The sequence below is a fragment of the Perognathus longimembris genome, chromosome 24 (genome assembly GCF_023159225.1).
Source record: "Perognathus longimembris pacificus isolate PPM17 chromosome 24, ASM2315922v1, whole genome shotgun sequence".
Taxonomy (NCBI): Eukaryota; Metazoa; Chordata; class Mammalia; order Rodentia; family Heteromyidae; genus Perognathus; species Perognathus longimembris.
The window spans coordinates 1796007-1823602 of record NC_063184.1 but is presented as its reverse complement, the minus strand read 5'-3'; the positions used below and the strand labels follow the sequence as shown (position 1 = coordinate 1823602).

The window sequence follows — 27596 nt, the reverse complement described above, 5'->3', positions numbered from 1 at the left end:
AGCAAGAGAAGTGTCACTAAATCACAGAGTCAAGGAATAAACAAGTAGCAAGAAACAGGAACCAAGAATAGACCTTCCAAGGAATAACCTGAAGAGGAGGGAAAACTCCATAAGGAAACAGACCAAGACAAGACAGTGAACCTTAAGAAAGAATTTAAGAGAATTAAAGGACTTTAAGCAAGAATCTCTAAGTTCACGTCAAGTAGTTTAGTAAACAAAAAGGAAGGAATACTGAAGTCACTCTTTTGTTTTGTGAGCAGTATTATACTTTTTTATTTCCATAATTAAAACTTTATTCCATCTCCAAACAGTTCCAAAGAACTACAAGAAAACCGATTAAGCTCTTAAGCTATACACCAAAATTAAGAAAAAAAAACAAAACTCAGGAACTGGAGGTTCAGAGAGTTGAGAATAACTGTGAGCAATAGATAACTGTGACACATTTCTTGGTTAAAAGATGTTTTATTTGGAGCTTTTGTGTCTATACTTCATCGAGGTTTTACAATGACCAGAAGCTCATGAATATATATGTTTTCATTCACTAAATTCTTATTGTGTGAAAGATACTGCAAGAAGCCCTTCACATGTATTGTCTCCTTCCATCTTGACTGCTCTGTAAAGTCTACAGTATTACTATACTCCTGTTACATCTGAAATACCTAGAAGAAGCTGAGTAACTTGCTTACCCATGGCACCAGTTAGTGGCCCAACTCTTCTACAATATGGAATTTTGTTGTTGCTATTGCTATATCCATCACCATGGAATTAAAGCACAATAGAAGTAATGAACTGAATTTAAGGTCTTATTCAGAAATTCTACCTGAAATAAGCAGATATTAATGAATATATCTAGAACTTATATGAGGCATGAATAATAAAGCAAATTATTAAAAATGACTTCCGCTAAAATTCATCAAAATAACCAAGGCTCATTTTTCTTAAGTCCAACAATTCACTGTCTCAGCAAATACTAAGTGCATTTTAAAAATTAACTCTAGTCATCGTATATTCACCAGTGTGCTATGCATTTAAGCAGATATAAATCTAAAACAGGAAATGCCATTTCAAAAGCAATAGTATTATTATCATTATAGATTCACTCACTTGTTCATCTGAAACAGAATTTCCATTTAAGTCTGAGGAGGGGCTTGTCCGGTCACATGGAAGATTGTCATCAGAGACATCTGTATTATAGCCACTGCCAGTGGGAGAATCAGAAGAATTATTGGACGTCAGCACTCCACCTCTTTCTGTGATACTAGTTTTACCCATAATTCCAAAGCTGTTATACAAAACAGCACCAGACTGTCTTCCTCCTATGAAAATGAAAACATTAATTTATTAAAACCAATGAATACGCATCTCAATTCTGTACTGTATAGTATCTGCATAAAATTGCATAAAGATCATGTTTTCCTCACCAAAACTTTGTCCTTATCTATAAAGTGCCATGATTGATTTATCAGGAAAATAAGTGTAGGCATACACAACTAATATTACAGTAGTTACTACATTGTATAGGACTAAATCTACCTACAAGTCTTATGCACAATTCAACCTTCCTCCTTTCGTGTGTAATATGTAAGAGACAAATATCAGTACTTTTCACTGTTTATATCCTAACGCTGTAAAGTTCAAACAATGAAAGATGCAATCTTGCAAAACCTAGATGGCTCTATATGACTTTTAGCGTTTTTTCTGAATCAGACAGTATATGTTATTGGAGCACTGAGGATGGGTATGTCTAGACATAGCCTACATTTGAATCACCCAGTGGAGAGAAAGACCTACTATGCAGTTAGGATACCTATGCAGAGGTGGCTGCTTCTTATTAATGAATTCCAGGAATCATACTTTCTGTTTACTACGCTCATTCAGGTTTCAGAGAGCCACATCCTTCAAAACATTAAAGAAATGTAAGCTAAATTATCCCCAGCCCTTATGCAGAATTCAGCAAGAAAGAAACAAAGAAAGAGAGAAAGGAAGAGAGGAAGGAAGGAAGGAAGGAAGAGAGGAAGGAAGGAAGGAAGGAAGGAAGGAAGGAAGGAAGGGAGGGAGGGAGGGAGGGAGGGAGGGAGGGAGGGAGGGAGGGCAGGCTTGCCTTTTATGGTTAAATTTTCAAGTCCACATTCAAACATTATCCAACCCCATTTTTCTTGGCTGGGCCCTATTCGAGTAACATCTGGGACAGCCTGCTGATCTGTTTCATCTACAAAAGTAAATTCATCCAGTTCTTCAAGAGTAAACAAAACTTTGGACTTCTCAAAAGGAATAGCAGTGATGGCACAGGTCCCGATGTCTGTTATCAAGAGAACAAGATGAATGTTTTTAAAGACAGGTATTACCAAAAAGCCAAAAACACAAAGTGGGCTTTAAAAAGATACCTTAGTATTCTGTCAAAAGAAAAAACATAGAAACAAGTCAGCTAATTTTGTAAACAATTTGTTTTCACAAATAATGATGCTTTGAACAAAGGAAATATCAATCTTTTTCTGAAAAATTGCATGATACCTTAAAAAACAAAGCTAATAAACTCTTAAGTCCTCTACAAGCTAAAGTAGTTTAAGAAACTTATTTTACAAAAGAAAAACTGTTTTGATTACTCAGTAATAGCAGTAACTTTATTTTTCTAAGAAAATTATATATAGCTTTTACAGAAGGATTGCTACCTGGTAACACATGTTACGTAACTATAATTCATCACAGACATTGTTGGCTCCACTGCTTATAGATGCAATGTGGAAACTAATATCCTGTGTGCCTGCAAGGAGTTTGTATTTTACAATTTTCCATTTCTTTCTCTGATTACAGCTAATGAATATAGAAAAGAGAAGAATACAGAAATCATTTACCAATCCAAGGTAACTTGCTTAAAGTTTTGCTAAACTGCCTTTTAACCTTCTAGAGATCATTTTGCAAATTCTACTTTCCAGAAAACAGGAATAATGATCATTTCCTCAGGTCAATAAATTTTTTTAGGTATCACTGTAATATATATGCATATGTATATTATATATATTACTTCATCTTGTGGGAAATAGCACTCTTTGCATTGAGAAGAGTTTCCCTTTCCTTTTTAAAGAATAAGTATTTGCCTACATTTTCCTTAAATATTCTCATTATTTAATTATCTCTATTAGTCTTTTTTTTTCAAATTTTTATTATCAAACTGATGTACAGAGAGGTTACAGTTTCATACGTTAGGCATTGGATACATTACTTGTACTGTTTGTTACCTTGTCCCTCATACCCCCCCTTCCACCTCCCCCTTTCCCTTTCCCCCCATGAGGTATTCAGTTCACTTACACCAAATCTCTATTATAGTCTTTAATCCCATGAACTTAACTCTGAAGTATGGTGAGAACATAATCTGAATTATTATTTACATTTCTTGACCAGGGAATCTACTCACATAAATTAAAAGTTTCAAGATTTATAGAGGACTCCACAATGAAGAGTCTGTAACACTGTACTCAGCTACCTACTTCACCTGCTATGACTAACACACCTGAGATTATTACATATATTTTGCAAGATATATCATATATTTACAAACAAAGACATTTATACTTTTTTCGTACATTTTTACACTAACACAGACTTGCATTAGGAGTTTGGTGTTGGGAGTTTTGCTTCAGAATGAAGGATTTCACAATTACAATGGGTATTGCTTATGGCATGCCCAACAACCAAACACAAATTGGTTACTGGTGCAACCAAAAGTCGTATTTTATGCCAGTTTACAACTACAGGTCTCCATGGTTACAAAAAGTCCCCCAACATCCTCAGGTAAGTGCTTTGGCCTCCAACACAAGTGTGATGAAATAAGCCTTAAGAAGAAAGATGACAGCCATTACACAAATGCAGGATGTAGATAGGCACCATAACACCTGACAAATATACAGGAACATGAATAAATTAAGGAACTTCATCCGTTCATTCAGTATGTCCCACATTGCAGACTTAAGCATTCATACTCATCTCAAGAACAGTGGAGTGATATGTAATACAGCATATATAATATGTTATCAATGACTTTAAGAGCAATATCTAAGCAGGTGCCTGGCTCACACTTATAATCCTAGCTTCTCAAGAGGCTGAGATCTGAGGATTGAGGTTTGAAGCCAGCCTGAGCAGACAAATCCTTAAGATGTCTTATCTCCTATTAGTTAGCAGAAAACCAAAACTGGAGGTATGGCTCAAGTGGTAGAGCTCAAGCTGTGAATGAAAAAGCCAAGTGAGAGATAGATAACCCAAGTTCAAGCCCCAGTACTGGCAAAGAAATATGCAAAGAAGGCTGGGAATGTGGCGTAGAGGTAGAGTGCTTGCCTAGCATGCACAAAGCCCTGGGTTCGATTCCTCAGTACCTACCACATAAATGGAAAAGGCCAGAAGTGTTGCTGTGGCTCAAGTGGTAGAGTGCTAGGCTTGAGCAAAAGAAGCTCAGGGACAGTACCCAGGCCCTGAGTTCAAAGCCCCAGGACTGTCCAAAAAGAAAAAAAAAAAGATGCAAAGAAAAAAGATTATGTATCATTCTTATTGCTACTAACAGTAAGACTAGGCTATCAGGACTTAACAAGTTAATTCTTTAAACTGAATTTTAAAAATAATTATAAATATCATGTTTTTTCTGTTCCATGAACAAGATGGTCATATGAAGAAAACACATATGAGAAGAACAATTTCTAATTTGGAGTAATATTTATTTTCTTAAAGTTTACTTTCCATTTGTACCAAATCTGAGTAAATACCATGTATTTAACAATACATGTTAGAAATCTCCTTCTTCTATACAACATTCAAACTGCAGCAAAATTTATAGGAAATAGTTATGTTTCCTTTTGCAAATATATATCAAAGATAAGCCTATTTGATATAAAACCCTACCTGTTGTATCCAAGCCCCTAAGCTGCCCGTGCACTCGGTGAATGTTTAACTTGGCAGCAATTTCTTTGCCCTTCTCTGCTCCAGCATTTGATCTGAGGGATCCAGATGACTGCGGCTGCATCTTGGTGGCATGGACATATCTATCAAAATTGGATGCTTTGGTAGGATCTGCATTATTTGAAGTCTCTTCAACCACACCTCTTTATGAAAAACAAAGTACATAATGGTTGAATTTCAATAGTATAGTTCAGTGAAGACATTTTAAGGAAATGGTTTACTTAAAAAATTATACCAACTTAATATTAGTGACAATTATTTAATGTTTATTAAAAACACAAGTAAAAACAACACAAACTTTTAAAAATCGTACTTTACTAATATATAAAGTGAGATGTGAAATTCCAAAAGCAGTTTTGAGTTGTAACATTACAACTCTCAGAAACACATTTTAAAAATCACTAAAGCTTGTTTATACAACTAGGGAAATAATCATGACTCAAATTAGTAAAATCATTTTCACCTGTTCATTCGAACTTGCGTAACAATTCTGTCAAAGCATAACGCCACCAACGAAACATGAGTCACGCTTCTACTAGGAGCTGTAGTTGGAGATTCTTCTACTGAGGCTTGTAACAAACACAGGTTTACCTAAACCACAAAATGTCACTAACTTTAGAGTTGAGAAGGAAAAGGTATTTTAAACTTAAATGTACATGAAAAATTTTAAAATACTAGTAAAAAGCCAAGATGTATAAATACAGGTTCTATACAACAGCAAACATTTTTACTGGATGGACAAGAACATTTTAACTAGATATTGTCCAACATTCTGCTTAGGTTAAACTATTCACAATATACTAAACTTATATTAACTGTTTTATAAATTATACAACATATAACTATTATATATATGGTATATGTAATAAATAATTATAGTAAATTTTATATTTATATATATGTACTTACAACATACTAAACCTATATTAGATCAAATGACTAATATAAGCTGAGCATGATGGTACTTACAGCCTGTAATCCTAGCTACTTGGGAGGTAGAGGTAGAACTGCATGAGCTGGAAGCTACTTAGGGTTAAGTTAGCAAGACCCTATCTCAAAAACAAAACCAAAAAAAAAGAAAAAAAGGCTAGGGGCATGGTTGAGGTGATAGACAGCTTGCCTTGCAATTCTGAGTTCTATCCCCAGAAATTATAAACACACACACATATACATTTGTTAATTAGCAGGTATTCGCGCGTGCAGGTGTGCATATGTATATGTAATATTACAAACTATTCAATAACATTATCACTTTAGTAAATGCAAAGGATAAATAGCATTGAAAATGTTCTCTTTTCACAGGAAAACTTGTAAAATACTAAACAGTTACCTTTGGTATGCTAACATTCGCCTGCAGACCTTTTATTGTTACATTATCTTGCTTCGCAGTCAGACTGGTCTGTGCTTGTCCTTGATTAGTTGTTCCAATTGTGGGGTGCTCAGTTTTTGTTCCCCGAACATCTTGCTTGGAAGATACCTAAGAAGAGCGAAAGGGACATTACTTCACAGCTCTTTTGTAATTTCTACATCATCCACAAGCTGTTCCTTCAATATGCCCCCCATTCCCCTGTATATGCCAGCTGCTACCTGCTTTAACACCATCTTAAAACCCCTGCCATAGAAAAGCTAGGAAATAGGGCAGCTGCAGGGCTAAAAGTACACATATTAAATGTAAATCAGCTGTAGGAAAAAGACAGAAAAGATGGCAAGAGGAATTATAAGTTATTCTCTTTTAATGTTTTAAAGGCACACTTGGTTTCTAATACTGACTCCTTATTGGCTGGGAACAATCCAAAATTTCTTCTTTAACTCTTTAATCAAAATACAATACAGATCAATTTAAAAATCTAATGAAGCCCTAGGAGAGCATGGGACTTAACTGTTATGCAACTGGCTTCATGTCCAGAACAGCATTGTACAACTAGAGACAATTACTTGACTGAGGTGATCAAGAGTAACCTTGCAACAACATTAAAGATAAAAGTCACTCGACACAGAGGGAAGTAAAAATGAGCATCTTTGTGTCTCAACAAATAAGATACTAATCCAAAAGCACATTCACTAATTCAGAAAACATTCTGACCATTCATTGCAAAGAGCCACTACTCTTTAGAAAAGACTCTGGAGCTAAACTACTTTCAAAATAAAAAGGAAAGCCATACTTTCTAAAGTAGTTTTTTACTACAGGCTTATATCTACTGTCTTCTTTGGACCCACTGTCATATAAAGGGTTTTGGAACAGGCCTATAAATTCCAATTTAGCTTTTAAACTGCAAGTTTAATACATTCACATATTTGTAAATTCTGTATACATGGTGAATACTCTATCTGCTATGACCACTGTAAAAACCTTACATTTTCTGAGAAGGTGGTCTTGCTATTTTGGACAGCTTCCCTCAGGACTTTAGCATGAAGATCATCTACAATTGCAGCTGGGTGTCGGGTACTAGCACAATGAACCATTGCTTCGATGTATCTGAGGGAAGAGAAAAAGTAAATCGCAGTTTGTGATTTCACTTAATACCATGGACTGACTTTACTGAGATTCATTAGTGAAAACCAGCACTGTTTAAGTATTTACAACAATCTCAATATTCAAGTAAGAATATTTAAACCACACTTTCAGAACTCACACATACACAGACCACACCCCCCAACATGAAGTACTTCAGATAGGCATAGTCATTTTCCCCTCCACTCCAAGGTAAACAAACATCCAGTTTTCTACAGACTTCCACCTTAGCACTGCCATTCCCTTTGTACTGTTTTAACTGGTGAGTAAAAATATAAGACTGTACACATTAATAGAGTACCATGATTGTATTATGCAGTTTTAAAGCCAGGTTAAATCTATTTATCTCAAACATTTATCATTTATTATTATTTCCACTGATTCTATGCCAAGTCCTTCATCACTGCCTACAGTAAACTTGTGGAGTTAGAGCACAGAAGAGCTTCTGGCTCTTATCTGAGTATAACACAGTAGCCACCAACCAACCTTCCCATCCCGCCTACCTCCTATTCTCTCTACCACCATTCTGTTGTCAAATTCTATGTGATCACTGGGTTTAGATTCCACACGAGTGAGATCATGTGGTATTTGTCTTCCAATGCCAAACTTATTTCATGAATATAGTGACCTCCAGTTCTGTCTGTTACAAATGGCAGGATTTCATTCTTTTGTTTGTACATTTTTTGTGTGTGCTGTTGCTAGAGCTTGAATTCAGGGAGGCATGCTTTCACTTAGCATTTCTGCTCAAGGCTAATGCCCTACCACTTGAACCACCCCTTCATTCTGTTCTTGCTTGTTACTTAGAGCTAAGAGTCTTTCAAATTTGTCTGCCAAGGCTATCTTTGAACCTTGATCTTTAGATCTCAGCATCCTGGGCAATTAAGATGTCAGGCTTATAAACCACCAGTGCCTAGCAATAGTTTATTCTTTTTATGGCTAAATAGTATTCCACTGTACATAGACACCACGTTTTCATGATGTATTCATCAACTGATGGACACAAATTATTTCTATTTCTTAGCTACTGTGGATAGTACTAAAATGAACGAGAGGCATATCTATTCAACATACAGTCTTCATTATCTTTGAACATATATGCAACAGTGGATTGATAGACCATAAGATTAATTCAATTATTTTACTTGTTGAGGAACCTCCATTCATGACTATACTTACTTATATTCCTACTTACAGTGTGTCCCTTCCTCTTTTGAAACAGTCATGTTTATTGAGGTGAAGTGGTAATTTATTGTGGCATTATTTGCACCTCTGTGATTGGTGGTGATGAGCATTTTTTTCCATATGCTTATTGACCAGCCATCATTTGTCTAACTTCTGAGAATGTCTATTTAGGCCTATGTGCCCATTTTATCTTTTTTTCCTACAGAGTTTCTTGAGTTCCTTATTCGTTCTGGATAACAACCTTTTGTCAGGTGAATTGCTTACATTCAGTAGGTTGTTTTCTTCTTCTATTAAATGTTTTCTTTCACATGCATAAGCTTTTTTTTTTCAAATTTTTATTATCAAACTGATGTACAGAGAGGTTACAGTTTCATACGTTAGGCATTGGATACATTACTTGTACTGTTTGTTACCTTGTCCCTCATACTCCCCTACCCCCTCCCCCTTTCCTTCCCCCCCCCCCCCCCGAGGTGTTCAGTTCACTTACACCAAACAGTTTTGCAAGTATTGCTTTCGTAGTTGTTTTTTTTACCCTGTGTCTCTCAATTTTGGTATTCCCTTTCAATTTCCTAATTCCAATACCAGTATACACGGTTTCCAATATACTCAGATAAGATTACAGAGATAGTGTAGGTAAAACCACAGGAAGGTGATACAAGAACATCATCAATAATAGAAGCTACAGATACACATGGGATGTTGAAAGTAGTTACAACTGTGATATAACAATTGTCTCCATAACATGGAGTTCATTTCACTTAGCATCATCTTAGGTGTTCATAAGGGTATAGCTATTGGGCCTTGTGATGCTCTGCTATGACTTGCCTAAACCTGTACTAATTATTCCCAATAAGGGAGACCATAGAGTCCATGTTTCTTTGGGTCTGGCTCACTTCACTTAGTATAATTTTTTCCAAGTCTTTCCATTTCCTTACAAATGGGACAATGTCATTCTTTCTTATTGAGGCATAAAATTCCATTGTGTATATGTACCACATTTTCCTGATCCATTCGTCTACTGAGGGGCATCTGGTATGGTTCCAGATTCTCGCTATGACAAATTGTGCTGCGATGAACATTGTTGTGCTGGTGGCATTACTGTGATTTTGTTTGTGGTCTTTTGGATAGATACCCAAAAGTGGGGCTGCTGGGTCATAGGGGAGTTCTACATTTAGCCTTCTGAGGAATCTCCATACTGCTTGCCAGAGTGGCTGAACCAGTTTACATTCCCACCAACAGTGAAATAGGGTTCCCTTTTGGCCACATCCCCTCCAACAATTGTTACTGTTACGTTTTCTTGATATATGACATTCTTACTGGGGTGAGATGGAATCTCAGTGTTGTTTTGATTTGCATTTCTTTTATGGCCAGTGATGTAGAACATTTTTTCATATGTCTCTTGGCCATTCTCAATTCCTCATCAGAGAAGTCTCTTTGTAAGTCTTTAGCCCACTTGATGAGGGGGCTATTGGTTCTTTGCGGTTTTGTTTTGGAAGAAGGTAATTTTTTTAGTTCTGCATATATTTTAGATATGAGGCCTTTGTCTGTTGAATGGCCGGAAAAGATCTTCTCCCAGTCTATGGGTTTTCTGTTTATCTTGCAAGCTATGTCCTTTGCCGTGCAGAAGCTCTGAAGTTTGATGCAGTCCCATTTGTCCCACGTTTCTTTGATTTGTAGCCTTTCTGGGTCTTTGTTAAGGAAGTTCCGTCCTGCGCCAAGGAGCCCAAGTGTTTCTCCTACTCCTTCCTTTAGTGTTTTCAGGGTATCTGTTTTGATTTCGAGGTCTTTAATCCACTTGGAATTGATTTTGGTGCAGGGTGATATATAAGGATCTAGTTTTAGTTTGTTGCATGTGTTGAGCCAGTTTTTCCAGCACAATTTGTTAAACAGGCTATCTTTCTTCCAAACTATTGTTTTAGCTCCTTTATCAAAGATTAAGTAGGCGTAGTTCTGAGGGATCATTTCTGGGTCTTCAATTCTGTTCCATTGGTCTTCAGGCCTGTTCCGGTGCCAATACCAAGCTGTTTTTATTATTATAGCTTTATAATACAACTTGAAGTTGGGTATTGTAATTCCTCCAGCACTGTTCTTTCTGCTTAGGATTGTTTTTGCTATTCTAGGTCTTTTATTGTTCCATATGAATTTCTGGATTGCTTCCTCTATTTCATCAAAAAATGGTGTTGGGATATTAATGGGTATTGCATTGAATTTGTAGATAGCCTTTGGCAATATTGCCATTTTGATTATATTAATCCTCCCAATCCAGGAGCATGGGAGGTTTTTCCATTTCCTTAGTTCTGACTTAATTTCATTTTTCAAGGTTTTAAAATTCTCCTCAAAGAGGTCTTTCACTTCTTTGGTTAAGGTTATTTCTAGGTATTTTATGTTTTGGGGGGCTATTGCAAAGGGAGTTGCTTTCCTGATTTCAGCCTCGGTCTTTGGGTCGTTAGCATAGAGAAAGATGCATAAGTTTTTTTATTTAGTGCAACCCCATTTGTCAAGTCTTGCCTTGTTTCGTATGTTTTAGCAGGTCTTGTCCATTCAACTTTAGAGTTTCCTCTAATATTTTTCCTATTTGATACATAGTTGCTGGCCTTACATTTAAGTCTTTAACCCATTGGGCTGATTTTCCTACTACTAAGCCATACTTTCAGTCCTTTCTATTTTACTGGTTATTTTGAGCTATACTGGAAAACAATCTTCCTTTTTTATTTTGCACTTTCCGCCATAGCAGAGATGACAGGCACATGCCACTGCACTTCAGCTTTTTCCATTTACATCGATCTCCACTTCCCACTTAGTGGGATGACAGATGTGTAGCACCATGCCCAGCTATTGTTTGAGAAGGTGTCTTGGGAACGTATTTCCTAGGCTAGTCTCAAACTTCAATTCTTCCCATCATAGCCTCCCAAGTAGTTAGTATTACAAAAATGAACCATCCTACCCAGCAAGATAGCATATAAAACTATGAACCTTTGCAGTTAAAGAAGACTCATGAAAACTGGTCCCCACTGAAGCCCTTCTCAACTCTTTCATCAGAGTTCAATGTTTTCCACAAAACTTTTTATTCCATTCTGGATTTTATTCATAGGAGTTTTACCTCCAGGGGCAGACTATAGTTCCCTGGTAAGACAGTATCTGCTATTTCCCTTTTATCCATTCATTAATTAGATAATATAGTGAGACTATGAAACAATAAGTAGTTCCTGGGTGTTTGATCATTTTATGCTTATTAGTCCAAATGGAAAGGGATGAGGGTGAGGATATGTGTGGTCGTGTGTGTGTGTGTGTGTGTGTGTGTGTTTGTGTTTCTAAATAAGAAGTAAATAAACAAATACATGAATACATAAAATACATTGCAATGTAATTTTGGTTGAGAAAGTAGCAGATGATTAACTGAAACAGATCTTTAAAGGCATTTACATTTTCATACAGTTAAAACAAGCACTCAAATTTCAACATTAGGGGGCTGGGAATATGGCCTAGTGGTAAAGTGCTCGCTTCGTATACATGAAGCCCTGGGTTCGATTCCTCAGCACCACATATATAGGAAAAAGCCGGAAGTGGAGCTGTGGTTCAAGAGGTATGGTGCTAGCCTTGAGCAAAAAAGAAGCCAGGGACAGTGCTCAGGCCCTGAGTCCACGCCCCAGTACTGGCAACAAAAACAAAACAAAAAAAATTCAACATTAGCATATACAATATAATATATCCATGTGTCATCCAGTAAAGGAATACCTTTATTTGTACACAGCATAAATACCTGTCCAAAGCCTCAGCTACCAGTGGAGTCAGAACAACACCAACAGCTCCTTTTACTTCCACTATGGCTGTTGTCTTGGTTTGAGAGACTGGCTGATCCAGGGTCCACTCTTCTGTCAACGTCTCATCGTCTGTATGATCCACGATTTTTTTTTCCAGTGGGGTATATGGTGTGCTATCCAATTTAAAAAGCAAAGCATGCATTAAAAAGACTGAATAACAGTAGAAGTTGGTGTTCCTTAAGGTGAGTAAACATTTTAACAACATCTACTTCAACACAATATTTTAGGGAGTTGAACATATTAATATATCATGCCCTCAATACTTTTCAAACATAAGCCAAACCAGGTCTAAAATGCAAAATGACAAAGAAACTAATATATCAAACAGAAAAAGTATATTTTTGATGTATTTATTTGATCTAAAATAAGAAAAACACATTACTGAATTCTTATTAGTCAATTTTTCTTTTTTTTTTTTTTTTGCCAGTCCTGGGCTTTGGACTCAGGGCCTGAGCACTGTCCCTGGCTTCTTCCCGCTCAAGGCTAGCACCCTGCCACTTGAGCCACAGCGCCGCTTCTGGCCGTTTTCTGTATATGTGGTGCTGGGGAATCGAACCTAGGGCCTCGTGTATCCGAGGCAGGCACTCTTGCCACTAGGCTATATCCCCAGCCCTTATTAGTCAATTTTTATATGCTCAGTTCTGATTTTCACAGTATACTTAATAGAACCTGTACTAGCTCTCAGTAAATGCAGCCAAAGTTATAAAAAGCAAAAGTGCTACATGATTTGAGGTAATTGGTTGTTTTTTGTCATTACTGGGGTTTGAACTCAGGGTCTCACACTTGTCAGGCAGGCTCTCTAACCCTAGAGCATAGCTCTTAGCCCTTTCTGCTTACTTGTTGAATAGGGTCTTATCTTTTTGTCCAGACCAACCTACACTGTGACCCCAACATCTCCTGTGTAGCTAGGATCACAAGCATGCGCCACTATATCCAGCTTTTTATCGGTTGAGATGGGAATCTTATTATCGTTTTATTCAGAATAGACTTCAAAAGCAATCCTCCCAACATCTGGCTTCTGAGTAACTGGGACCCTAGGGTGGGAACCACTGCATCTAGACTATAGTAACTTATTGTCAAAATAAGACCCAAATTCAAGTCAATAAAGACCTTCTTTAGACTTAAAACAAAACTACTGAATTTTAGGTGAGCATCATAGTGTAGTCCCAGCAACAGAGCACAAGGATCCCTTGAGTCCAGAATTTCGTGGGTAGGCCGGAAAACACAGCAAGACCTTATCACTAAAATAAATACAACCTTGTAACTACTTTCAACGTCCTATGTGTATGTGTAGTTTCTATTACTGATAATGTTTTGTATCACCTTCCTATGTTTGTACCTACACTATCTCTGTAATCTTATCTGAGTATATTGGAAACCGTGTTTACTGGTATTGGAAGTAGGAAATTCAAAGGGAATACTAAATTCGAGAGACACAGGGTAAAAAAAGAGAAATAACTACAAAAGCAATACTTGCAAAACTGTTTGGTGTAAGTGAACTGAACACCCGGGGGGGGGAGGGAAAGGGGGGAAGGGAGGGGGCATGAGGGACAAGGCAACAAACAGTACAAGAAATGTATCCAATGCCCAACGTATGATACTGTAACCTCTCTGTACGTCAGTTTGATAATAAAAATTTGAGAAAAAAATAAATAAATACAACCAACCAAATAAAACTATGTAATTCTTACTTACTTTGAACTTGATCCTGAAAACTGCATGCCTCTATCTAGCAAGGAGTTAGCTGTGAGCCCTTGTTTGATAACCTAGGAAAAAATATTTATTAATTATTATTAACCCAATTAATTATCAAAAAGTCAGAAGTGGAGGTGTGGCTCAAGTGGTAGAACATCAGCTTTATGTGAAAAAAGCAAAGGGAGAGCCCAAGACCCTGAGTTCAAACCCAGTATATATATATATATATATATATATATATATATATATATATATATACATATACACACACACACACACACACACACACACACACACACACACACAATCCAAATGAATTCCTTGACCTACCTTCCCTAGAGATTCAACTAGTCTAATTAGCAATATTTTTAAGTGCAGAAATAATTACATCCTCTCAAGATGCTGTTCAGAATTTGCACTGCAAACACAATTCAGTCTAACAGAGGAAAATTTGTGCATCAATGTATTTCTACATGGAATAAAGAGAACATCAAAATCTTAGCATGAGAAATTTATCCTGGACAAGATAAGAGGTGAGCAGAATCTTAAAATCATAACTGTGTAAATGTCAGTTACTGACAATAAATTCCCTTAAATGCCTACAAATCTCTGCAAGGACATTCATGATCACATTTCTATCATTACTAGTGCATCTGAATCTCTTGTAGACTCCTACAATGACTGTCTAAGTCATCACTCACCTCCTTCTTAGTGGTGGCCAAAGTGTCTCAAGTCCTATCACATTTCCTTAAAGACCTCAAGAGTTTCCCGATAAAATTAAAATAAAATTCCAACTCCAAATGCCACGGAATGTGTTGAATGATCTTGTAGGTCTCCAGCCTCATCATGAGCAAGTCTCCCAACTCACTATTTCTCAGGCATGCTGATTCCTTTCCTACTGTATGGCTTTAGGAAGATCACTGTCTGCCTGGAATGCTGTATGTCCATCCTCAACTGTTAACCACCCTTTAAGTTCCACTAAAACTTTACATACTTAATTTTAGGCTTTAACATCATAAAAATTTTCCTTATAATTCATTATTTTAAAAATACAAGTTTTCATGGTGGCTATTATCACTAAATTGATTTAGAGGTAGTTTTTAACCTTTCTAAACCATTGATTTACATAAATACTACCACAACCACATTAAATTGTAAGAGGTCAAATACAAGTGGGAAGAACTGGATGAGTTCACAAAGAAAGATTTAAATGAAAATGGGCTTTATATGAATTTACTATATTAACATAAATCAAATTCCCCAGGTTAACTAGCTTAAATTTATGGAAATCAACAATAACCTTGAGATTTAACTGATTTACATGGAGCCATGACTTCAGAAACTCTACCTTTCAGAAAGTTACCTAAAATTTCTGAGAGCAATTTTTGAAAACCTACTTTTCTAAATAATTATGCCAGTGGAAATGATTGGTTTGATTTATACCTTAAATGTTGGAATGGACAGCTGTTCAAATGATGATGAACTTTCTTCACTAGTTGGTGTGTCCAGATCAAGGGGACGATGCAATGAGGACTTGGAGGTTCTCTTGTTGGCTGGGTGTTTAACTGACCAATTAATGACCTGAAACTGAGTAAGGTAAGTCTGATAACAATTCATCACAGGTTGTTGAGAAGTGATCTGTTCATTCTCTACCGTTTTTTCACCTTCTACAACATATAGATGCTCTATAACTTCGTCTTCACCACCTAAGGCAGAAACAAAGGAAGCCTGGGATGGATGGGCTTTGAATGGCAGAGTTCGGGGATCTGGAACACTTTCTCCATGGCCAGTTAGTGGCCCTTCGACACTGTGGTAGATGGAACCTCTACTGTAGTCAACCTGCTGTGTTTGCTTCTTCTTCTTTTTTCTTCCAGGATAGGTTCCAGGGCCTTCATCACTACTGATGGGCTCAAATTCTTCAGCAGCAGAGAAGTAGGCTTCACTCTCAGCCATGGACATGCTAGAATCCATTGATCGATACTGATGAAATGAATTGGAGTCTGCTGATGGTGTGTATGGAAATGAACCAAAACTTCTCCTCTGTTTTGGTGAGTCTAGTACATTCTCATCACTACGAGAGACATCACTACTAAACTGGACTCCAACGGTAACGGGCTGTTTGTCCCCATAAAATGCAGCCGTAAGACTCTTTGTGCTTCCCAGTCGGGTGGAACACACAGAGGCTTGGCGCTTCAAGGGAGATCTAAGAGGAGACTGGCCCACTGATTGATCCTGAGCATTAGGAGACACGGGGCTGCTTGCTGAAACTTCCGCAGGAATACTAAAACAGAAAGCAGAGACATTTCTATTTCATGGCATATGCATAAAAGAAGCATGAACTGATGTATCTATAAAATCCTTTCAATAATTTTCATCATTCTGGAAATAAAGAAAATCCAAAAATGTATCATATTCATTCAAAGTAGCAAAACTGCTTTATATGTTCACAATCCCTTGCAGTTCCAAAAGTGTAAGAGAGCTTAAGTGCAGTAAAATATTTAAACAAAACTAGAGTATAGTCTTCAACCCATAGGTACTAGTGCATGTTTAAGATTACTTTTCTTTCCATATTCTCTGAAATTTGCTCAATAAACTACCTACGAGCTTTTTGTTAAAGAAGAGGAGTTAAGTCACAGAAACTCCTGTGTTTCTCATTTCAAAAACTGATTTAGTAATGCCACTTACTGAGGCAGAAACAGCTAAGAAAGCAGGAGATCCTGGACTGTGCTATCAAGCCAGGAGGCCAGTGGGCTTCCAAAGAAGGAAGTGGCTAGCTGCTAAAGAGCCACAAACAATTCTTAACACTAGAAGGCCAGGATGTGAATATCAACAATAATTCATTCTGAATGATGGCATGTCAAGAATTAATTTTCTGTATTTTCCTAATATTTGCAATGAATGTGTGTATGTATGCATGTAACTTACTCAGAAAGGAAAAAGTCATTTCACAATACATTTAGTTACAAGGGAAAAAAAACTTTGTAACATGAGGGAGTAAAGGAGGAGTCTTTTCACAGCTATTTTAAATAACTATTACGATCAAGTTTCTAATTCTAATTGACCACTGACCTTATTTGGCCATCATCCCTTTTGGTACCATGCAAGAATTCCTTTTGAACCAAATGGTCATCGGCAACAGAAGAGGGGCTTTCCTTTTCCCCAGCCAACAAAGGCTGTACAGCACTGGAGCTACTATTCTCCTCTGAGGAGGAGGAGGAACTATGAGATCGCAATGGAACTTGGAGGCTAAGGTGCTGGGTTTTCCTCTCTCCTTCCATTCCTGCTGACTTGTTTTCCCACTCTTTCCTTTTCATGCCACTCATACTACCTAAACAAACCAAATGGGCATTAAGCAAACATAAACATTTCCAAAGCAGTATCATTTCATAAAAAATGACAATTGCAGTTTTAAAAGAATCATTTCTTAAAGTGCAAGTATGTTAAGACCTTAAAAAGATACCTACATAAGTCTAGATCCAGAACCTATAGACTGCACTTTTTGTCCTTTTGATTCTTCTATTAAAAAATTTTCAGAGCACAGAGATAACTTGGTGGTAGAGAATGAGGTACATATACAAACTATACAATCCCATCCCTAACATAAAAATGTAAGAATAAACTGCAAAAAAAAATTTAATATCAAGATCATATATCTTTAATTCAGATTTACTTAAAATATTTTGACATCTAAAAGTTCAATGAGTACATCAGTTTGATAATAAAAATTTGAAAAAAAAAAAGTTCAATGAGACAAGATTGTATCATTTTCCACTCTAGATATTTCCAGTGCCTAGGACTACCTCAAACACAAAAGGCACTCAATAAATGATTTGGTCAATGAATAAAAATTACTTCAGAACCAGAGTAGAATACCACCATTTCAAAGTTTCATGAAGAGCCTATGATGTGTGTTATATAACTGGTGATGGGGCACACTAGGAGGTAAACGAAGAGTTCTGCAACTGCCTAGAACTCCTACACCACCAGTAGGAATTGTTGCACTTTCCCCTCCTCTGCCTTCTCTGCATTACCCAAGAAAAAAGAACTTGTTAATGGGACAAGATACTCCTTGAATACAATTCTATATGGAATTCGGGGGGTGGGGGGGGGAGACTTAGGAACTATAGGTAATGCTACTTACTTCAACTATCACAAATGCAAGATGCAAAATGAACAAAAAAAAATGAAAAGGAGGGGCTGGGGATATGGCCTAGTGGCAAGAGTGCCTGCCTCATATACATGAGGCCCTGGGTTCGATTCCCCAGCACCACATATACAGAAAATGGCCAGAAGTGGTGCTGTGGCTCAAGAGGCCTTGAGCCTTGAGCAAAAAGAAGCCAGGGACAGTGCTCAGGCCCTGATTCCAAGGCCCAGGACTGGCAAAAAAAAAAAAAAAAAAAATGAAAAGGAAAATTGTCTGATTTACTTCTATATCACAGGAACTAATGAATCCTTAAATCTACCAATCTGAACTTCTTCACTAAATCCTGATAGGTCACGCTCATAAAACTCAGCAATGAGAAACACATACACATGAACAGGGACTAATTTCAATCTTCAGAAGGAGAAGCTCGTAGGGCAACTTAGCATCTATAACTCACTACTGAGAATCACACCGAGAAGAATGGACATTCTGCATTCACCATTGTAAGAATAATTAGTTTTGCTTTGTTCATTGTTAGGGGCAGTTGTTGTTTTCCCTTTTGTACCATCTGTAAATTATACTATCTCTCCCTGTAGATACTCCTGAGTTTGTGATAGTTAAATTTCAGATTACAAAATCAAGCACTATTAAGAATTAGTGCCAGCTTTAGCATAGCAACAAATACAGCAGTGGTATTCACTAGACACTATGTGGAAAATAAACTGCACATCTTGTGAGTGGGGGCAGGAGGGAAAAACTGAAAGACAGCAAGGGAAGGAGACATGACTCAAAAAGAATTGTATTCATTACCTGACTCATATAACTGTAGCCCTGCTGTATATCACCTCAACAATAACAATAAAAAGGGGGCGGGGCTAGGACGGTGGCTTAATGGCAGAGTGCTTGCCTAGCTTGCATGAAGCCCTGGGTTCAATTCCTCAGTATTACATAAACAGAAAAGGCTGGAAGTGGTGCTGTGGCTCAAGTGATGAAGTGCTAGCCTTGAGCAAAAGAAGCCCAGGCCCTGAATTCAAGCCCCCTGACTGGTGCAAAAAAGAAAAGAGAGGGGCTGGGGATATAGCCTAGTGGCAAGATTGCTTGCCTTGTATACATGAAGCCCTGGGTTCAATTCGCCAGCACCACATATATAGAAAACGGCCAGAAGTGGCACTGTGGCTCAAGTGGCAGAGTGCTAGCCTTGAGCAAAAGGAAGCCAGGGACAGTGCTCAGGCCCTGAGTCCAAGGCCCAGGACTGGCAAAAAAAAAAAGAAAAACGAAAAAAGAGAGTGTCAATAGCTAAAATTGAATAAATACTGCAAATTTCTTTTTTTGGGGGGGAGGGGTTGGTCGTGGTGCTTGAACTCTGGGTCTGGGTGCTTTCTCTGAGCTCTTCAGCTCAAGGCTAGCCCTCTACCACTTGAGCCACAGAACCACTTCTGGTTTTCTGGTGGTTAATTGGAGATAAGAGTCTCATGGCCTTTCCTGCCCAGGCTGGCTTTGAACCACAATTCTCAGATCTCAGCCTCCTGAATAATTAGGATTACAGGCATGAGCCACCTGTGCCCAGCTCTTGAAAAAAGAAAAGAAATATTGGTTCAGCTCTTCTGTACAATACTGAGTTTTGTTTTCTCATCTTATTCTTTGTTGTCTTATCCCTTTGTGATGCTGATTCCTTTATTAGATATAAGACATGCAATGCATTCCAATAATCTTGTTCATTTTCCAAACATTTCTAATGTCTTTTTAAGAGTAAAGGTTGATAACTGTGATTAAAAAAATAAAAAAGAATTACAAAGTGGCTTCAGTGACCCTGGTTCTCATTTCTACTGGGACATACACTTGGCTATAGGACTTTGTACAACTTAGCCTCAGCAAGAAGCCCACCCCCTCCCTATTAAACAAGGATACTATCTATCACCCATGACAACCTGGGGATTAAATGAGAAAATGCCAGTGTAAACCTTTAAAGATGAACATTATTCAAAAGTAACCAAATAAAGTTATAAGAAGATAGTTAAACAACATGCATTTTCTTCTTGAAACGTCAGAGATTTTGGATATTCACTAACTTCATAAGATCATCTGCTGAAAGAAAATTGCCCTAACATGTACATGCTTACACACCACTACTTAATCAGAAAACATTTAAACAAGACTTATACATTTAAGATGAGATCTTTTCTCAAAGCACTCTTATACATGAGAAATAAATATGATAAACTCTTAAAACTATTTTTCTATTATTTTTGTCTACAGATAAAAGGCAAAACTTTTAAAATAGATTAAAGGAAAAAGACTAAATATTGGTAGAGTATTAGGACTTTCACGTATTTCATAGTAAATATTACCTTCACATGCAGGGATGCATAAGTAAGAAACTCAAGGAAAAATTCATTTCTGAGTCATTGGAGAGGACACTAATTAATAAAACTATTCACTTAAAACCAATCATGCATTACTCATGCACAACTACTGCATTTGGAAAGTTATCCTAAAGACTTTACAGAAAGATCAGATTTCTCTGCTTGAAATGTTCAATTTTAGTCAAAAGAAAAAGGTCTTGCAAAAGTAATTGGTAATTTGGGGCAAACAATATAAACATTATTACTGCTATGTTTTCTGATAAAAATAAGCTGGTAAAACATAGAAGCACAACTTCTAAGTATATCTCTGGAAGCTGAGGTACAGGGAAATGATGACATGTAAGAAAATATTTAGGATCAGCTTTTCAAGGCAAGTCACCCATTGTCAACAACATGAAATTTGCCCCTCCAAGACTCCAAAAGAGATTACTAGTCTTATCTGACTTTAGTTATTACCTGCAAAGTGTGGCTTATACTAAACCCTACCTAAAACATTACTCAAAAGCTAATTAAAGAGGACAAAACAATACTGAACTTCTCTCAGAATGGCACAGAGATAAAAACAATTGAAGACTAACATAAAAGGTAAACAACATAACTATTACCATCTACTACTTTGGGGATTTCTTTAGTAATAATCCACTCTCCAGGCTGTAGCAAAGACTGTCCATAATACATATCAGACTCTGCACTTGTGCTTGAAAATGCCGAGCTACTAGAAGGTGTCAACTCTTCAAGTTTGAAGAAATCTAGGCCAGTTACTGTGCCACCAAAGAACCTACAGCCGCCCAGACAACCACATTTGTTTCTGCATCTCTTATTCTTCAGGGTGTCATCTGGCCACAAAAACCACAACCTATACAAAATTAAAAACAAAGCAGAAAACAACAGGAAAGGAAACTCATTGAGAAATAAAAAAAAACTTTCAGCAGATAAGTACATACAAGTTTATTGTTAAGTTATTTTAAAATAAAAATGAACATAAAGGCTTATTTATAGTGTGGTTTATCTTTTTCATCATGTTACTTTCTAAGAAAGCCTTTATAACAGTCAAGTCTTATAGAAGTTAAGTAGGTATAATAATAACAGAGAGATAGTACACATAAAAACCAAAGCATGACAAAAGAAGCAGATACGAAAATCAAGCCAAGAGTGTGGTAAACACCTGTAAACCCAACACAATGGAGGCAAAAGCGGGATGATAGGGAAAGAAACTCAAGCTTTTTAAAAGGTTTTTTTCTCCACTGGATCAAACCCAGTATTTTAAGCCATGTGCTAGTGGCTCAAGTCTGCAATCTAGTTTATCAGGAAACCTGGAGGATCACAGGTCGAAGCCAACCTGGTCAGAAAAGTCTCTAAGTATCCATCTCCAATCAACCAGCAGAATGTCAGGCTGGAAGCATAACTGAAGTAGTTGGGCACCAATTATGAGCAAACAACCAGTATCTTGTAAAAGTTCTCATAAAAACATTTACCATACATGTATTTCCATACTCAGATTTTAGTAAGATGTCTACTTATAACAATTTAAAAAGTTCAATGCAAAGTCAATAAAAATGAATGTTAACAGACTATTTGTTTTAAAACTAAAAAAGAAGTCCTCAAATTCTTTGGAGAAATTAATAGACGAAAACAACTAAACATTTTGTAAAACGGAGAATACACAAAAATATATTAGAAGTGAATGGTTTTTTTTTTTTCAGAAAAATCTGTAAATCTCTTTAGATTGCTACAAAAAAATAAAAACATAAAATTGAGACAGAGGGCTGGGAATGTGGCCTAGTGGCAAGAGTGCTCGCCTCATATACATGAAGCCCTGGGTTCGATTACTCAGCACCACATATATAGAAAAGGCCAAAAGTGGCACTGTGGCTCACGTGGCAGAGTGCTAGCCTTGAGCAGAAAGAAGCCAGGGACAGTGCTCAGGCCCTGAGTCCAAGCCCCAGGACTGGAAAAAAAAAAAATTGAGACAGAGTCAGCTTTATATTAGCAAGTAAAAGAAAAAGAAAACATCCAAAAACAATGTTATTTCCAAGAACTATACAATCAGTAGAGATGACATATGAGGTATTTAAATTTAATTAAGAATCAGATCCTTCATGTTCTTACTGCATTCCTACAAGCAGAATTTCTTCCACATATGTAGGAATTTTTCATCTGAGCCTGAGTCTACTGCGATTGTTAAATAGGTCACGCACCTCTTAGTCCTGGAATCGTGGGTTTCCAGGAAGTGTCTCTGGGCTTCATGTGTAGAGTGATGGGCAGCAGCTAGCGCAATATCAACAGTCACAAGTCCTAAGTTGGCTGACCCCGCTTCGAGCCAGTATGCCCTCCGCAGCACGGCCGGCTGGAGTCCCACTCGGGAGCTATTTAATTGTTCAATGAACTGTCTCACTTGGAAGTCCTGAATGGCAGCGCTTATTCCTTCCCCAACGGTCTGATTGTGGAGATTACAGTTTGCAATCCGAACTGCACCCATCTGAAGTAGAAGGAAGAAAATAAAAGCTCTTCCGTAATTTTAAGTAATGTGGCAGAAACTGCAAAATAGGTGATGGTTTCAAACAGAGTGGAAGACAGGTAGAAGGACAATAGAAAAGAAAGAAATAAGAAATGGGTTAAGAAAAAAGGAAAACATTAGAAAAGGGTAACGGAAAAATCCAAAAAGTAAATGCAATAATAGAAGAAATATGGAATTTTTCTTTTCTTCCTTTCTTTTTTCCCCCAGTCCTAGGGCTTGAACTCTGTCCCTGAGTCTCTCTGTGCTCAAGCCTAGCACTCTACCATTTGGGCCACAGCGCCACTTCCAGGCTTTTCTGTTTGCCTTTTCTGTTTATGTGGTACTGAGGAATCGAACCCAGGGCTTCATGCATGCTAGGCAAGCACTCTACCACTAAGCCATCTTCACAGTTCTTTTTTTTTTTAAAGAAGTATAAGTTCAAAGAAATACAATAGAAGCAGAAAAATTAGCTGGATATTAAATAATAAAATCAATAAGAATTAACAAAGCCTAATTTGAACCAGAACTCACAAAGCAGAAGTGCTAAACAAATGTTTATATTTCCAATTAGGAAATGTAAGTGTATAAAACCTAAAGATAGAAGTCAGGCACGTCATATTCCTGTAATCCCAGCCCTTAGGAGGCTGAGACGTGGTTTGAAGCCAACCCAACCAAAAGGTTGTTAGGACTTTATCTGAAAAACAAGTGGGAGGGTGACGCCTGTCAATGAATCCCAGCGACTTTAGAGGACTATGGGACATGGACTGCAGGCAAAAGCCTATCTGAAAAACAGACTATAAGAAAAAAGACTGCTGATGTGGCTCAAGTAGAGCATTGGCCTAGCAACCATGAAGCCCTAAATTCAATTCCTAGTACCAGCAAAATGAAAATAAAAACAAACAAAAATCCCACAAGATATTCAAAACAAAACCCTTTTAAAACACCACTGCCAGAAAGACAGTCTGCTACTTTGTACCCCTGTCATAAGGCAATGTCACAATAATCCAGTCATAATAAAGATGCTAGGAAAATGTAATGCTATAAGAGGGCATGTCTGGTAAAATACTGGAAGCTTTATCTTCTGAGACCTCATGGCAGTCTAAGAAATGACACACTATAAACACATGCTATATGTCAAGATAGGAGGTTTGGTTTAGTAAAATGAAAAAGAGTTACATTGACCAGGAAGTTGACAAATGTTCACCTTTATATTTGTAGCACAACCATGCTCCACAATGTAAACATCAGCTCCATCCACTGCTAAACGAGTCATCGTATATTTCAAATCATCTGAAGTTGGACAAGGCCCAGGAATACAGCTCAACTAAAATGAGAAGTGGGCAATTAATTTACCACCATCAACTTACTATAGGGATATCAAGTAAACTGCCTTATTTAAATAAACACATAAAAACTGTTTACATGTACATATTTTTAAAAATCAGTCAAGCCAGGCATCGATACATGATTGTAATCCTAGATACTCAATACTCAGGAGGCAAAGATCTGAGGATCTCGGTTCAAAGCCAGCTCAGGTTGTAAATTCCATGAGACTCTTATCTCCACCTACAAAGGTGGGAAGTAGAGCTGTGATTCAAGTGGTAGAACACTTGCCTTGAGCACAAAGGCTCAAGGCACCCAGGCCCTGAGTTCCAGCCCCAGGATTGGCACAAAAAAAATAAATCAGGGGCTGGGAATATGGCCTAGTGGCAAGAGTGCTTGCCTCCTACACATGAGGCTCTTGGTTTGATTCCCCAGCACCACATATATGGAAAACGGCCAGAAGGGGCGCTGTGGCTCAGGTGGCAGAGTGCTAGCCTTGAGCGGGAAGAAGCCAGGGATGGTGCTCAGGCCCTGAGTGCAAGGCCCAGGACTGGCCAAAAAAAAAAAAAATCAAAGTTCATTCTTTTATAATGATAAATGAAACTATCAGTAATCAAAGCATTACCAGTTAGAAAACTAGTCCAACATAACAATTTACCAACTTTATTAAAAAGGGACAATGGCAAATCTAATAGATATAATACACATGACTTATTAGCTAAAAAAGAACAGAGTAAACTGATAAACTGTTACAAATTTAACAAGAATTATATAAGCTTTTAGAGGCATAAGATTTCCTTACAAAAACCACACATGTGCATATTATGTCAAATTCACCTACATATGTATCAATTGTAAATATTATAATGACATATAGGTTAATACACAAAAATTGAATTGTACTTTCCTTCTAAAGTATTTGCTAATACATGTTAATATTCTGATTGGAAGAAAATATACACATCGCCCACTTCAATGAATTTCTGAGTAAACTAGTTGGCTTAGTAGCATGGAAAGAAAGGCTCACTGACTATAAACAGCCCTTCAAGTACAGTTAGTGTTCTATACTGGCAAATTCTCTTTGGGGGAAAAAGGGGGAGGACAGAAGTAAAACTAATTTGAGTGACAAAAGCCAGGTCAGTGATTGTGGGGGGATAAGAGCTGACTTTAAAAATGAAAAAAAAAAAAAAGAAACATAAAGAAATCTTTCTCGATTCCCCAGCACCACATATACAGAAAACGGCCAGAAGTGGCGCTGTGGCTCAAGTGGCAGAGTGCTAGCCTTGAGCAAAAAGAAGCCAGGGACAGTGCTCAGGCCCTGAGTTCAAGGCCCAGGACTGGCAAAAAAAAAAAAAATCTTTCAATTTATACGAAGATGCTAAATCTTCAACAATAATGGCTACACACATGAATAAAACATTTGTTAAACATAAAACTGTACAATTTTAAGCATCTATATAAATGTTTAAATCAACTTATTAAAAATTTTAATAATGCAACATGAAAGCTTTGAGGATTTCTTTTAAGAGTGGAAAAGGCACCTTAAAGGTAGGTGTGAGTACTCATAAGAAACTAATTGCCTGACATGTGAGAAAGCAATCAATTCTCTGGAGGGTGGCAATGTAGTTATAATAATAAAAAATAATTCTGTCAACAATTTGAATTTTTTCTTTTATTGTCAGGAAATAAGTGTTAGCTATACATTTTTGACACAACAAAACAGAATAAATTATTTTTAATTCACAATAACATAACAGAAATAAGAAAAGATATCCATTAGGAAGAACTAGAAAGGAAAATGATGTTAATAATGTTATGTCTGCTATACAATAAGGTACGTTACATTCCTTTTTTGAAACCACCATGTTTCCTAGATTTTCTGAAATGAGTATAATTCCAAATTCAGGGGAAAACTGCCCCCTCCTCTAAATTCCTAAAAAAGAATTCTGTGCTAGGGGCTGGGAATATGGCCTAGTGGCAAGAGTGCTTGCCTCGTATACATGAGGCCCTGGGTTCAATTCCTCAGCACCACATATACAGAAAATGGCCAGAAGTGGCGCTGTGGCTCAAGTGGCAGAGTGCTAGCCTTGAGCAAAAAAAAAAAAAAAAGCCAGGGACAGTGCTCAGGCCCTGAGTTGACGGCCCAGGACTGGCCAAAAACAAAACAAAAAAAACAAAACAACCAAAAAAAAGAATTCTGTGCAATAACACCACACATTTCACTGTCACCATGCATGGTTTTTAGGGACTGTGGCCTAAAGCTTCTGATCCTACTCCTAAGTGAAGGCAGCTCAGTGTTCTCCAAAGCACTGATGCAGCAGACTTGGCAAATGCTCAACAGCAAAAATTCCACCAGAGGAAACTAACAGTCTCAGGATGGGTTGCAAAGCGTAGCTTGTAAATTATGTAGCCTTCCACTGGCTTACACTCGAAATCTTTCTATAGTCATATTTCAAAAAGTTAATAATGTAATCTTAACAGCCAAAAACATGAGCGATGAGACATAATTTTATGTCTTTCACTGTGAATATGTATGCTTTAATAATTAACTTATTTTTAGAGACAATTAGCTAAGAATTTACAGATTAATTGAAAAGCACTGAATGTGCTGTGTATTTCATAGCTATGTAAACCTTTTCATGTTTTAAAAGTCACCAATCTTTGTAGTACTGCTAATCTATCTGCTAATATACCTTGGATTCACAGAATCGGCGATCAATGCCATGCTGACACATTATTACCGACTTTGGTCTTTCCAGTTCATACTCGCGACATACCACATGAGAAGCAAATGTCTGCCCCCACTCTAAAAGACATGCCAGCTGCAGATAAACCAGGACAGAATGACAACATGTTAGCACTTAAACAAGAGTCAGCATTCAGAACCTCATCATCAATATTCACATGAAAGAAACCAAAAGCTATCTTACACCTGCTACTTCATAATCAATATTTTTCTACCTTAACATTTATAGGCTTGGGATACTCTTCATTTGTGAATGGCAAAGAGTCAGCAAAATGAAAACCTATTTCAACTAAAAGAATTCCACTTCAGCAACTTGTAAAGAAAATACTCATCCCCTCTCTCCTCCACCAAGTAATACCATCTTTATTA

General features: G+C 37.2%; 1 protein-coding gene across 8 annotated transcripts in view; it reads right to left on the bottom strand.

The window, feature by feature from the left end:
- The window catches only part of Kiaa1109 (KIAA1109 ortholog), a 166270-nt gene that overhangs the window by 84550 nt on the left and 54124 nt on the right, over positions 1–27596 (bottom strand). For all 8 annotated transcript variants that reach the window (XM_048333714.1, XM_048333715.1, XM_048333718.1 and 5 more), the window contains exons 24-37: positions 27175–27303; positions 24363–24482; positions 22860–23140; positions 21267–21517; positions 17224–17482; positions 15598–16435; positions 14155–14225; positions 12399–12572; positions 7300–7420; positions 6275–6421; positions 5408–5535; positions 4888–5087; positions 2102–2299; positions 1105–1316 (exon numbers count right to left, since the gene is read on the bottom strand). In XM_048333714.1, coding sequence (XP_048189671.1) covers positions 1105–1316; positions 2102–2299; positions 4888–5087; positions 5408–5535; positions 6275–6421; positions 7300–7420; positions 12399–12572; positions 14155–14225; positions 15598–16435; positions 17224–17482; positions 21267–21517; positions 22860–23140; positions 24363–24482; positions 27175–27303 — 3129 coding nt within the window. The remainder of the gene's footprint in view (positions 1–1104; positions 1317–2101; positions 2300–4887; positions 5088–5407; positions 5536–6274; positions 6422–7299; positions 7421–12398; positions 12573–14154; positions 14226–15597; positions 16436–17223; positions 17483–21266; positions 21518–22859; positions 23141–24362; positions 24483–27174; positions 27304–27596) is intronic.